The sequence below is a fragment of the Hesperophylax consimilis genome, chromosome 6 (genome assembly GCF_061612785.1).
Source record: "Hesperophylax consimilis isolate HC1 chromosome 6, BYU_Hcon_1.0, whole genome shotgun sequence".
Taxonomy (NCBI): domain Eukaryota; kingdom Metazoa; phylum Arthropoda; class Insecta; order Trichoptera; family Limnephilidae; genus Hesperophylax; species Hesperophylax consimilis.
The window spans coordinates 28,968,598-28,981,776 of NC_142841.1; the positions used below are offsets into that span (position 1 = coordinate 28,968,598).

Here is a 13,179-nt window from a genome sequence, read left to right on the forward strand (position 1 = left end):
TTAAATAAATGAAAAATTTGAGGTTTTTCGTTTGTTAAAAAATCGTGTGATTTTGTACTCACGAAAGTTAGGATTGTTTAATTCATAATTTTCTGAGAGAAGTTTTAAAGTTTCAGTGTTTTGTTACGAAAGTATTTTATATTAAATAAAATAGAGTTTAATGTTTTGTATTAGTATTGTTTCGGATCTCAAAATTTTGATCTCATTGACCGCCATTTGTTGGATTTTTCTAAATATTATTTTCGATTCTAAAATATAAATAAGGCTACATTTCCAGATCACGTACGCCAACGCATGGATTTTAAAAATCAATTTACAAATAAAGCTTTGGAATTAAGATTACATGGAATTGAACATAAAAATGTTGTCAAAAGCAAGTGAAAATCTGCTTTGAAGACGTCTAATGAGATTTTATTTGAATAATTTTTAGTATTTTCTTTTTTGATAACTCAATTCGAAGATTTTACAATAACGTGACCGCCTTATTGTTGTAATCCTTAATATGTTATAGTGAATTAAAGGTTACTTTGACTTAAATTAAAGAATACATTGTATCACGAAGGTGTAATTAATGGTAGTAAGAACATTTTGGAAAATATCAGTCAATCAAGGTGAAAACAACACTAGTTTTTTGCTTATTTTTATTTGCTTTCTATTTCTAATTTTCCTATTTTGCTATCATCTTATATTATCACCGACATTCCATTAAACATATTCATATTAATATTATTTATATTCAAAGCATCAACGAGACGACCTTCACCTTTTTATTAAACTGTTTCATTTATATTTTCCTGATTCTGTTTTTCATTGTTTATTCTTTCATAGATTCACAAGAACATTTCAATAGTTATTTTATCTCAAATGTTAAGATTCAGTGAATTATTCTGTTATATTAAGTACAATAAACCGTACCAACATTAATTGGTTCTGCATTTTTATACATGCGATGATATCTGATTATAGTTTTATTCTAATAGTCCCGTTTTACGTTTTCCTAGAATTGTTTGAACAGTATGTGCTGCGAGAAAGTGTGGAGTGTAGAGTGTCACATGTCTTGACAGTGAACAGGAATGTACAACTGTGCAAGTTCTGGTTAATAATACAGTAATGTGAAACAATGTTGCTATTTGAAGGGCTGCACGATCTGTATTTTGTATGATTTAGTAATGTGACTTGTTACCAACCGTAGAGCAATACTGACACCTTTATTGATGTTCCTCTCCTTATGTTAAGATACAAAGATATTAAATATTTACAAGAAAAGATAGCAATAACTAAATAAATTAAAGTACATTAATATAAATAAACAAATTATCAAGATTTGTACGAGTTTTTATAACAGATAGTTTTATAAAATAGATTACACACAATTTAAAAATGCTATTTTGTTTCCTAACTTTCAGAGATACTATTTATGATTAGTGGATGAAATAGATATATTTATATGTATTGTAACTTGTAAATAGATAGATATGTGTGGTGAAACGTATTATTTCCTGCAGTGAAACTAAAATATCATCCCTCAAGTGCAGTTATTCAAATCTTAACATTTGTCCACCCTTCGACACCGTACCCAAGTAGAGCTAATCACCTCACCCCCACCCTAACCCACCTGCATCTCGCTGTACTAACTAACTAACTAACTCACCCACTCACTCACTAGTCGCGTGGACCGGATCTGGGCAGTACTCTCATTTGTAAAATATACAAACCTTCTACTCATACGATTAATCAATAAAACAAACAAACTCTGAATTTTTTACTGCTTCAGTATTTTTTGGATGCAAAATTAAAAATAGTATCACGGGTAGGAAATTTTCGAAAATAGAGCGTAATGTAACATAAAATATATAAGCTTCTAAATAGCACCTTAAATTTAAATATAAAACATTATAATGAATACAAGGTCTAACGGGATCTACCCTAACGTTTATATTTTTCTATCGTCGAATTAGTGACTTCCCGAGATGATCGATTAAGGGAAAGTCTGTTTGTGAGTGATAGAACGCATATTCCAGATTATCTTCTCATTTGGGAGGAATTTTACTCTAAAATTAAGCTTTCCAAGTTGAAAAATCGATAATAGATAGATGCTGTATTACTGAGAGACTTCTGACATTTGAATCAGTCTTGAAGTGGTAGTGAACGGTAGTCTTGTATCTTTAAAATGCCCAGTTCTGAGTTTCACGTAATTTTACTAAAAAAACTTGTATAAACACATCAGGATGATCGTAGTGCAACATTTTGAAAATATTTGCGACCACAATATGTAAATTAGAGTGCCTCTTGCCTTAAAAGACTTTCTCGAAGGCTGCGAAACACGGTTAAGTAATAAGTAGCGAAATTTAATCTCCAAGTTTAAGACGGTATAATATTATGTTGTAAATTGTACAGTTATTAGATATGATATGGCATTTTGTGGACAGTGACACACACTGCTCCATTTCAATGATTAGGAGATTGTCGATCGATCAAAATAAATTCACTCAAACGGAAATCGTATTTAAAAAGGGTTTTAGTTTCAAAAGCAGAAGCAAGCCTACCTTTTAACGGAGCATGTTGTTTCTAGTTTTTATTATTCGACAAAACACAATTCATCCATATCAATTTTAAATCGTAACCTTAGGATTTTAATTTTTTAATAATAAAATTATAACAACTGGTTGTTAATTTCTTCGATTTCTATCAAAGGAACAAGTGTTTTTATTTTTAAATAACCGATGCACGCCTTTGTCACATATTTTTTGGAATGGTAAGGTGGTCTAGAATTTCTTAAAATTCTTTTATAAAACATTCGCTGTTAGATTATTTGGTATCAAGTAAAAAAAATCTCTGAAGTTTAAAATATATAAAAATAAGTATTGAAGTTCGATTGGGGCATTTCTGGTAAAAGTGATTGCAAAAATTTCTATTTTCTAGACTACTACAATGTACCCGTACTCTTTCAAAAGCAATAAAATGGTACCTCTCATGGTTAGTAAATGTAATGTTAAGTTTCAGTTGAAATGTAATGATAATCCGTAGCCTGTTGGTGATTCCGCGTTGATGTAGGCGGGTCTCCATCAACAATATTAACACAAACATAGAACCAAATGTTTGTGCAAACATGAAACATTGGGGCAGGGTCACAATGTTTTTCCAATTTTTTATTCAATGTTTCCGTGGGCGATGGAAAACATAACACGTTGTGGCCATTACCCAATGTTTTAGTTTTGTCTGATGTTTTGAAAACATTTGGTTGCTGGAGACTCGACTTAACAAGAACAAAATAAAAAATGTCAATAAAAACCTATGTGCAGCTTTGTTTCAAGATAAACAATAATGCATTATTTGTCACACAACTATGTTATTTGTTATCCTGTTATCCTTAAAAACATTGTTATCACTATCTTTTCTATGTGATTATGTTTAAGTTTATACTACGTTCATGTATCAATACTTGCATTTATTCTAAAAATTGTATTTATTTGCAATAACTGTACACATAAGTAAGAAATCACAATGTATCGTAAATTCAATGAAACCCGGGATTTGTTCAATTTCGTATCGAATTCAAAGCTTTTGAAAGTTTGGCAGTAAGAAGCTAAGTGGGATGGTAACATTAATCTTTGTTTGCTTTGTTGAATCTTTCTTCTTTGACCGGTGACAGATACTGATATCATTTATATTCATAGTTTCCGATTGCATATTGTATAATATTATAAAGATGGCGACTCGAAGTTTAAATGACGAGATTAAAATGGTTGTTTTGTTGTAATTCTCAATAATTATTTGTAAATACTAGCGCCTGGATAAGAGCACCGATTATAATCATTAATGAAATAATAGGTTTTTCCTCGTCGCCTCTCTGCGATGTTTTATTATGTTCCTCTAGTAGTTAAAGGTCATTATTTATTTAATGTAGGTTTTTTCATCCACGGTGCACAAAATCATTATTCTTAGTTTCTTACGTAAATAGATTATGTTCACAAATTCATTCAAGTACCGGATAATCATCATAATATGGCTCGTGCATTGCGTTAAGTCGAACATGTTCAAAAAATATTGCTCGTGCATTGCGTTAAGTCGAACATGTCCTAAAAAATATTGTCACTATTAGCAATGGAATAAACCGAAACGATTAGTTCTATTTTCCTCGGTCTTACTGCATATAAGAAAAGTTTTACATGTGCCCGCGATAGCAATTATAGGCTCTGCTACACGTACGCTTCGGAGCGGCGGTACCACACGCCACTCCCGGCCGCCGCGCAGAGAAGTAAATTCCGAAAGTAAGGTAACGGTTTACAGCGCAGTCCATTGTGAGACTTTTCTGCGCGGCGGCCTGGGCGGCGCTTGGAACCGCCGTTCCGAAGTTTACGTGTAGCAGTCTATCATATCATAATATAGGTTTTCGGCTTTAGGCAACTCAATGTTCGTACGGTGCTGATAATTTTGATGATTTTCGCAGTACTAAAAATCTTTATGATAATTTTTTTTTTTTATATATTAAATGTTATACTTACTAAATTTTTTTTTTAATTAACATCAATCACAAAACATATAACTTCTGAATGATTGAACAACAGTAATCTATATGATTTCAGAGAAAGCCCGTAGAGAAGAAAATGGTTTACTATTTAATTATTTTTAATATTAAGCATTCAAATGTCATGTCGCATATTTATTAAACTAGTAGCTACTAATGATTATGAGTGTTTTTGTTGTAAATATAATTTCAGCAGTGTCAGTTCTCAGAAATGTAATCTTTTAGTTATGTAAAAGTATCGGATGGAACGATGTATCCAATGGTTTTACAATATTCAAATATATGTTTTTATTCAAACACCGATCAATATAATATTTTAATGATTTGTTGAGATTTTATCCGTTCATAAAAACATTTGAAATTATGTTTCTGGAGTAGGAATATTTTCTTTGTTACATACACCTTCGAAACAAAAACATGCATATCATAGCTGTAAAAATACAATTTTGACAAATAAATGCTATACAAACCACTAAACTAATTGTGTTTCTTTTAAAAACAGTATCCTTCAAACTTTTTCTTTAAAATGATGGAGATATTTTGTAGATATTGAGGTACAGTACTTTTATACGGCACTTTTTGGATAAATGCAACAGAAACTGAATTAATCCATTGACTATACATTTATGTAATTTTGAACTTACATGAACTGTTTTTAATGATTTATGTTCATGTCTACAGTTGACAGTGGACAGTTCTCCAGGCTCGAGTCGCAGCGGAACCCCCCTAGGGCCCCCGATGGCGAGCCCCGCCCTGGGCTGGCCCGGGGCTCTTCTGGCCCTGCTGCAGCGCCGGGCCCTGCACCACCTCCTGCCCCCGCCGCCCCTGCACCCTCACCCGCACTCCCTACCCTACCTGGAGGACGTGCCCCACCGCTGCCCGGCCTGCTACGCATCCTTCCCCTCCGCCTGGCTGCTGGAGCGCCATGCCGCTCTGCAGCACCCTCCGGGGCCGGACGAGAAGCCCTTCGTCTGCGAGCAGTGCGGTCAGAGCTACCGCTACAGATCCGCCTACGTCAAACACCGAGAACAAAACCACCGCGCGAGACTCCCAGCCGACAAACTCTTCACTTGCGACGTTTGCGGTATGCAATTCAGATACCTTAAGTCTTTTAAGAAGCACCGGCTCAACCACGCTCTGGAGCGTCTCCACGGTAAAGGCGGTGAATCCCGCTCACGCGACTCTAGCGATCATGTCTCCAGCACCAATGACGCTCTTCTCGGACGCTCAGGAGAAATGGATCTCTCGCTTTCTAGTTTCCGTCGCGAACCTTCCGTCACTGATCCTGAAGATTCAGACACCGAATTCCGAAGGATGTCTCAGTCACGAGAAGCCGACGAAATCGATCAGGATGACACCGTCGATTCCGTCGTTCCTACAAATACATCCGAAAATTTGACAGCGGAGAGTGACTGCGGAAAGGGCGAGAGGGAACCCACTTCTAAACCAAAGTCGCCCGCAGCCGAGACCGCTCCTAAGAAACCCGAAACATCTTTTGCCAACATCAGCTCAATGGCAGACAGTTCAGTCGGAGAGACGGCAGGAAGCAGCGGTCTGCAGCCAGACAGCAGCGACAAGCCCACTAGAGACCTCCAACCAGAGGGGTCCCTGCTGGGAGCATCCATGCTGGGAGTCGCGACGTCCGAGGCTTCGCTGCTGAGCTACCTTCGGGCAGACTCCGCGGACAGGCAGCGCGAGAGGCGCTTCGCGTGCCCCTTCTGCGGGAAGTGCGTCCGCTCCAAAGAGAACCTGAAACTGCACGTGCGGAAGCACACAGGGGAGCGTCCTTTCGTGTGTTTATTCTGCGGGCGCGCCTTCGGGGGCAAGAGCGACCTGACCCGCCACCTGCGCATCCACACAGGCGAGCGGCCCTATCACTGCGAGGCCTGTGGAAAGTGCTTCGCGCGCGCCGACTACCTCTCCAAGCACCTCACCACCCACATCCACAACCCCCGTTGATGACTGGGTGAAGGGACTAAATAAATTAATTAACTTTAAATGTCAATTGATGTATCGATTACAACACTTGCTCACTTGTGGATTTTTTTATACAAATATGAAACAATTTATTACAAACAGCGAAATGTCTGCGGAACGAATCCTGAAGTCAAAAGCTTCTCTGCTTTCGATAAAGCGATAGGCGATGCCGATGGGGGAAAATTTATAAAAGTTATCGATAAAGGTCGTAAAATAATATATGTTCGTTCTTCGGGCATTTCGCTGAAATTATTTAATATATTATCAGATATTTTTTACTATACCTTTAAAATAGAGCCATAGAGATGTGTCAAAGGAGGAATTTGTTCAATATTTACAAAGATACATAAATCGATTTTAAGTTGCCTTATCTTCTCACCGTCGGTTGTTACAATAGCATAAACATGAGATAATTATAATATATTTTACACCTCGGAATCGAGACTTGATCACAACATGAGACAAGGTGGGATACCTGCGGGAGATAGGGGTAGGGAGATTGGGTTAGGGAGATAGGCAGATCGGAGACTGGCGAGAAATGCCTGTTGCAATATGAATTTGAATTAGTGACGAAAATGCAATATTAACGGGTGATAACGAGAAATTAGCTAAAACAATTTAATAAAGAATCGAGTAATGATAACTACTAGTAGCATTAGGTCGATGAATGCCTAAATTTAGAATATATATTTGGTGTCTGTTAACATATTTGTATTGGTGTCTCAAACTTTTCTTACTAGTTTAGATGCTTATCAAAATTCATAAATGTTTTGGCAATTCTTACGTCGATATAAATGATTTTTAAATTACCAAATTAATTAATCTAGGTTGTAATTATTACGTATTGGTGTTTTTATCTTAAGTGTTTGTCGTAACTTTGATCTAATATATATATATTATATATAATATATTTACACGTACACGCATACCTCTTATTTGTAAATTGAAAGAAGGATGCGAGAGCGTTCAAGTGCTGTGATTTTTATAGATGAGAAGAGAAAACGAAACGAAAAGTAAAGGATGACGATTAGAACATCGAAGTACTAAATAGGAAATATTCAAATGTTTATTATTTATATTTACATACATACAAATATGTTTAATATATGTTAGTATAAGATAATCTCTCTGTGCCAAATTGATGTACCTCATTACGTATATTGGTGTAATAAGTTTATCTAGCCCTAGTAAGTGTGATTTCAAATTAATGTTATCTTGTTAATTAATTCAAAGTTAACTGTTACTAAATATTATCATTATGAGTGCGTACGCACCGAGCAGTAACATTTTAATTTTTTATAAATGTATTTAAATAATCTAGGAATTAAACCGTTCAACCAAATCGGGCGAGGGTAGATTTCGCAAGCAATATATATATATATATGTAGAACCAAATCATAAACAATAAGCATGGGCGGACAGAGTTCTCTATGAACACGAGAGATCTATTGATTGAAGACAATCAAACTGTCGATATAAACTATTAATCTGTACGCAATGAACGCTGGCCAACAGTAGAGCAGGTTTATTTGATTGTGTCTAGTGGACATTAGAACCATTTGACTACCTTCACTTTTGAAGGTGTTGTGTTTTCAGACTCTGTACAATATGTTGCCTTCGCTGGAAACCCCTCGCCCATCAATCACAAGTGAATCCTTCCTTATTTTCCGTAAAACCTCTTGTACTTTTCTTCAGAACATACAATTTTATATTCGTGTAATTATAATGATGACTGATGTTGTATTTTTGGAATATTAGCCTTAAAATGAAATTAAAATTCATATGTTAATGTAAGAAACCAATTTTGATCGATTGGATCTGTAAAGAGTGAAAATGTAGGTATTCCGACGGTTCCTATCTAGAATATAGGCAAATATAAGAAAGAGCACAATAACAGTTAGATAGTTTGAAGAACATCTTTAATTTTTACATTTGAAGGAATGTTCAACCAGTTACATCACCACAATCTTCAAATCTAACCGCGTTCCACAAACTCCATAGATATGGTAAACTTTTAATAGTTATAAATAATTTTAAATGCGTCAATTAAATAATTAAATAAAATATTTAAAAAAACTTCAAATCAAATCCATTCACTGCGGTGGCGTACCGTTACTGTTCTACTGATTTTTAAAATAATTAGTTTTTTTGCATTTATTAATGGAAAAGAACTTTTTAAATTATATTAAAAAACCAATCAAAAACCTTTGCTCTAGAAAATCTAAATCATATTATGTTGCTCCTCTGTGATTAAATAGATAAAATTCATAATAAATTGTGTGAATTTGACTGATTCATTAACTTTCATTCAAAACAAATAATGCACTAAAAAGTACTGGTTTTATTTAGTCTTCCAAAATATCCTACTACAATAGCAATTTATTCTTAAATGCTCGAAAATAGACCGAAAAATAAAAAACCTTAACATTCTGTCGATTGCAATAACGCATTTAAAAAAATCAATCTAGAAATTTTTGAAGAATTATGAAAAGAAGCAAAGTTTAAATTTCTTGATCGTTTCTGGTCGGTGGTCGATTGTTGGAAAATGAATGAAGCACTGAATTGTCCCAAATGCTATCATCTCCGTGTTAAAATGTTGATAGTACTTCGTGATAGCTTAAAGCACCTTCATAGATTAGCCATACATAAAATTGATCATCGAATTTTAAACGAAATGTAAAATAATAACTAATGGTTATTGCGGCGTATTGCGGTGTTGACTGTTGACATAATTATATTGTAGACGTTACTTGATGTTGTGGTGTAAAGTAGAATAGTTAATATAGTCAAAAGATAAGATGCTGCCAGTACCAAATTGTATTTCAATTTTAAATAAAAGTGTATAAAGGAAAAAAAGTAAAAATTATTAAATATAAGTAAACATATTTTATCTGACAGTAGTTTGTGTCCAACGAAAAAAAAGTTTAATTTTTCTGTAATTTCAGGTTGACGGGGATTTGTAAGAATTGCTAATTTGTTATTGCCTAATAATTTCCATCGGTCTCTGATTTATATTTTGTCATCATGTCCTTTACAAGAAATTCAATGCAATTTTTATATCATCGTAATTAGAATATATAAAAATTGCATTACTTTTCTTGTAAAGTTGAGTATTTTGATGCTGAATTAAAAAAAAACATGTCTTAATTATTTATTTATCACCGCCAAGTAACAATTTCTGCGTCTTGTATGTTCTATTTTATTTTTTGGTAAAACTATATAGATTTAAAAAGCAGCACAAATTAGAATTAAGATAAATATATACTTATTAAATTAATGCCATGAGCATTGTTGGAATAGTAACAAAACCGATGCTTTTGGACGTTTTATCTCGGTGTAAATATAAACGTTAAATAACTTTTATGATTAAATCTTTTTTTACATAATATTGTAAAAACTCGGTGTCTATTTATTAAACATAATCAAACGGTACCAACATGACAGCATCTTGTCTTTTTATGCAGTAATAAATATTGTGAAAATACGTTTAGGAAATAAACACTGCGGTCATCCAAGTTTAAATCAATCAAAATTCATGGGGTGGCGTTAGGTTCCAAGGAAAATGTCTCAATATCGGCTCTTGGATGTTTTGTGTCCGGATTACAGACCTCGCTGGTATTTCAGTAGCAAGGAAGTGTTTCCAGTGACTTGACCAGCGAGGTCTTTTCTCCCATTACTGAACATTCTGCATCCAGTCTAAAATATTAAGAAATGCTGAATTGTAATGACGGATTTTTGTAAATATTTCTGACGTTTCTACATTCTTTTGGATGTACAGCAATCTGCAAATTATTTGATCGGCAAACTGTGTCTTGTGTATGATTCAATATTGTTAGGTTTACCGTAATTGAGATTGTAATCCTTCTATGAAACTGTTTAAAAGTGATTGATACAGATTGTGATATAAAGCAATGGGTTTCGCGAAATATATAATCCGCAGAGTAAGAAATATTTTTATATGCAATGTTCAAGTTTTTTTATTGGGTTACAGGCCAAGTATTGTTAGGTGATCTCATCAAATCGAGTGTAATATTATTTTTATAATATTACACCGAACGTTTTTACGCTTCCGTATTATAGACAAATAAACAATCCAAATAGATTCATTCGAAGCGTGACATGTTCTAATGTTGCGTATACATTTGCGAACCGAAACGCGAACCGGACCACGAATTATAGGAAAGGAACGAAGGAACCGCATGCGGCGTTGCGCGCCATTTGCTGTTGCTTGCGCGTTTTGGTTCGCAAACGTATACGCAGCATAAGTATCCACATAAACAGGACAAAAATCCACGAGCCAAGCAACGAAATACGGGAAAGGAACAAAGAAACCACAAGTTATTTCGTTCCTTTACAATAATTCGCGACTCTGCTCGCGGAAATATTGTCGTGTTTATACGCAGCATAATAATCTATTTCTGTACCATTGTTTTCCGTGACTATCTTTTTTCTATTGAAGATAAGTTCCTCAAAATACTCCAGTAAAGTTCGTGGGAACCCATTGTATTGAGTTAGACTGAATTTATTTTAAGGTTTTAGCGAAAGGATCGTATGAATAAGTTTATATTCCAATAGAATCAACCCTTCAATAGACAAAATACTAAGGTGACAGTTTTTAATTTTACAACTACTTTTGTATTTGTTTTACAACATAATTACAATAAATATACATATTTATATACTTTTTATGGAATCGGATTGGATATTGGTGCTAACTAACGAAATGATATGTGATACAGCAGATTTAGGATTAATGGTTTAAAATAGCCCATAATGTATGTGTATTCTAGGTACCACTGTTCTCTCTTTTATTACTCAGATTTATTGTTTTTTATTCCACTCACAAAGCTCAACTACATCTTGCCCTAATCATTTTATGTTATTGTAAAACCAATTTTACTAATTTGTATGAATCATTTCCTCGTAGCAGATAACCATGGTGCTTTCGTGGTTTTGGTTTGACCAAATTCTGTTTGTCGCTGCTGTTAAACAATAAGAGGCTGTATTAAGGAAAAATCCTTGTTCGAAACCCTCGGACCGAGTAGAAGAGTCTGTGAGCTGTGAAGTACGTTAGCAAAAGATGAAAGGCCACAAAGACAGAAAGGTATTCAATTCATTGTGAAATTATGGCAGTGGGGCATGGAATTGGAAGAAGATGAAGAGCGTATACTGAATGCTGTATAAATCAGATCTCTAAGGTGTATGTGTGTGTGTATGTTCAACTCTTCAACCGAATAGTGAGACACGAAAGGAATGCAAGATCAGACAACGGACGAACGAAAAACATATTTCGAGAAATCCCGATAATATCGATTGAATGAAATACTTACTCCATTAAAGTCAAGGATGAGAATATCAGAAGGGTTTAGGATAAGGTGCATGAATGTGAATGAAACAATTGTAGTGTTTCTTTACAAAGGGGTGTGGCTCATGGTGAAATACTAAAACCCATAAATTCACATGTGTTTAAAAAACCTAGAATCTATGATATAAATCTTCACTGATCTCTGTAAAATACAATTTGGTTAACATATTATTTTGATCTGATGTACCAAAAAAGCAATGTTTACCTTGCAATTATAAATGAGGTGAATCTTTAAAGAATAAAGTGTGACGGTGTGCGTGACATAAATCTTACATGTTGTGTTGTATTTCACCAAAAGGGGTGGCAATAATTTGTGAACCATGTCTGCTATCTAACTTTATTTCTTATTTTATGCATAGTAAGAAATATAGTTATAAATCAGTTCAATAGCTTAATTTAAGTGTGTAAGAAAGCGGTTCAATAATTAATATTTTCATTAATTGCGCTAGAGTTTTGAATTTCAAGTAGTTAATAATGAGAACATTTAACATGTTTGAGCTTGTATATTTGCCGCTCATCTCAACCCAAAGCTGGGTCCAGACATGTTCTTTTGTCCGTACCGTACCTCCGTTTCGTACCAGCGTCGCGATCCAAAAACTCTGGACGCATCATCTTTTGTCCGTACCGTACCTCCGTTTCGTATCCGCGTCGCGATCAAGAGCCCGTATCTCCGTAACGTCGCTGCGATCATCGCGTGTCCATTTCCTCCCACCATGTCGTCGACTGCGGAAGTGTTTGAGAATTTGACGATTGCTTGCGCGTCCTTCATTGTTATTCACAATAATATAACGAAAAAAAAACAAAAAAGGCGACGTTGGTGGGAGTTAGAATTGTTCAAAAACAGAGAAAGATGTAAGACGCCGCGAACACGTCCAGACTGGCGCAGACCCGTACCGTATCGCCTTTGAACGGGCCGAAAAACCGACTCGCGATGGATCGGAGCGTACCTCTATCCGTATCGAGATGCCGTACCACCGTACCGTACCGAACGGGCGTCCAAACTAGCGTTCTTGATCGCGACGCTGGTACGAAACGGAGGTACGGTACGGACAAAAGAACATGTCTGGACCGAGCTCAAACTGCTCATTCCCATTCCAAAGCTAAAACAAACATTATTTTTATTGTGACTAAATATTTTATCGATAGTTTTTCGTTGCCTTATTAATGTAAGCGTTCCTGATAATGATAACATGACTTTAGCCAAACGATAGAGTTGTTAGGAGAGTTTGTTAGACGAAGGTGACACGGCGAGGTGGTAACGTAAGGAGTAAGGAGTAAGGATCTCACGCAGTCTGCTATTATTTAACTG

At 35.1% G+C, this 13,179-nt stretch overlaps 1 protein-coding gene across 1 annotated transcript in view; it reads left to right on the forward strand.

The window, feature by feature from the left end:
- mamo (maternal gene required for meiosis) overlaps positions 1-9,547 on the forward strand; it is a 145,865-nt gene extending 136,318 nt beyond the window's left edge. The window contains exon 7 of the mRNA XM_089632538.1: positions 5,210-9,547. Coding sequence (XP_089488664.1) covers positions 5,210-6,487 — 1,278 coding nt within the window. The 3' untranslated portion in view covers positions 6,488-9,547. The remainder of the gene's footprint in view (positions 1-5,209) is intronic.
- The last annotated feature ends 3,632 nt before the right edge of the window (positions 9,548-13,179 follow it).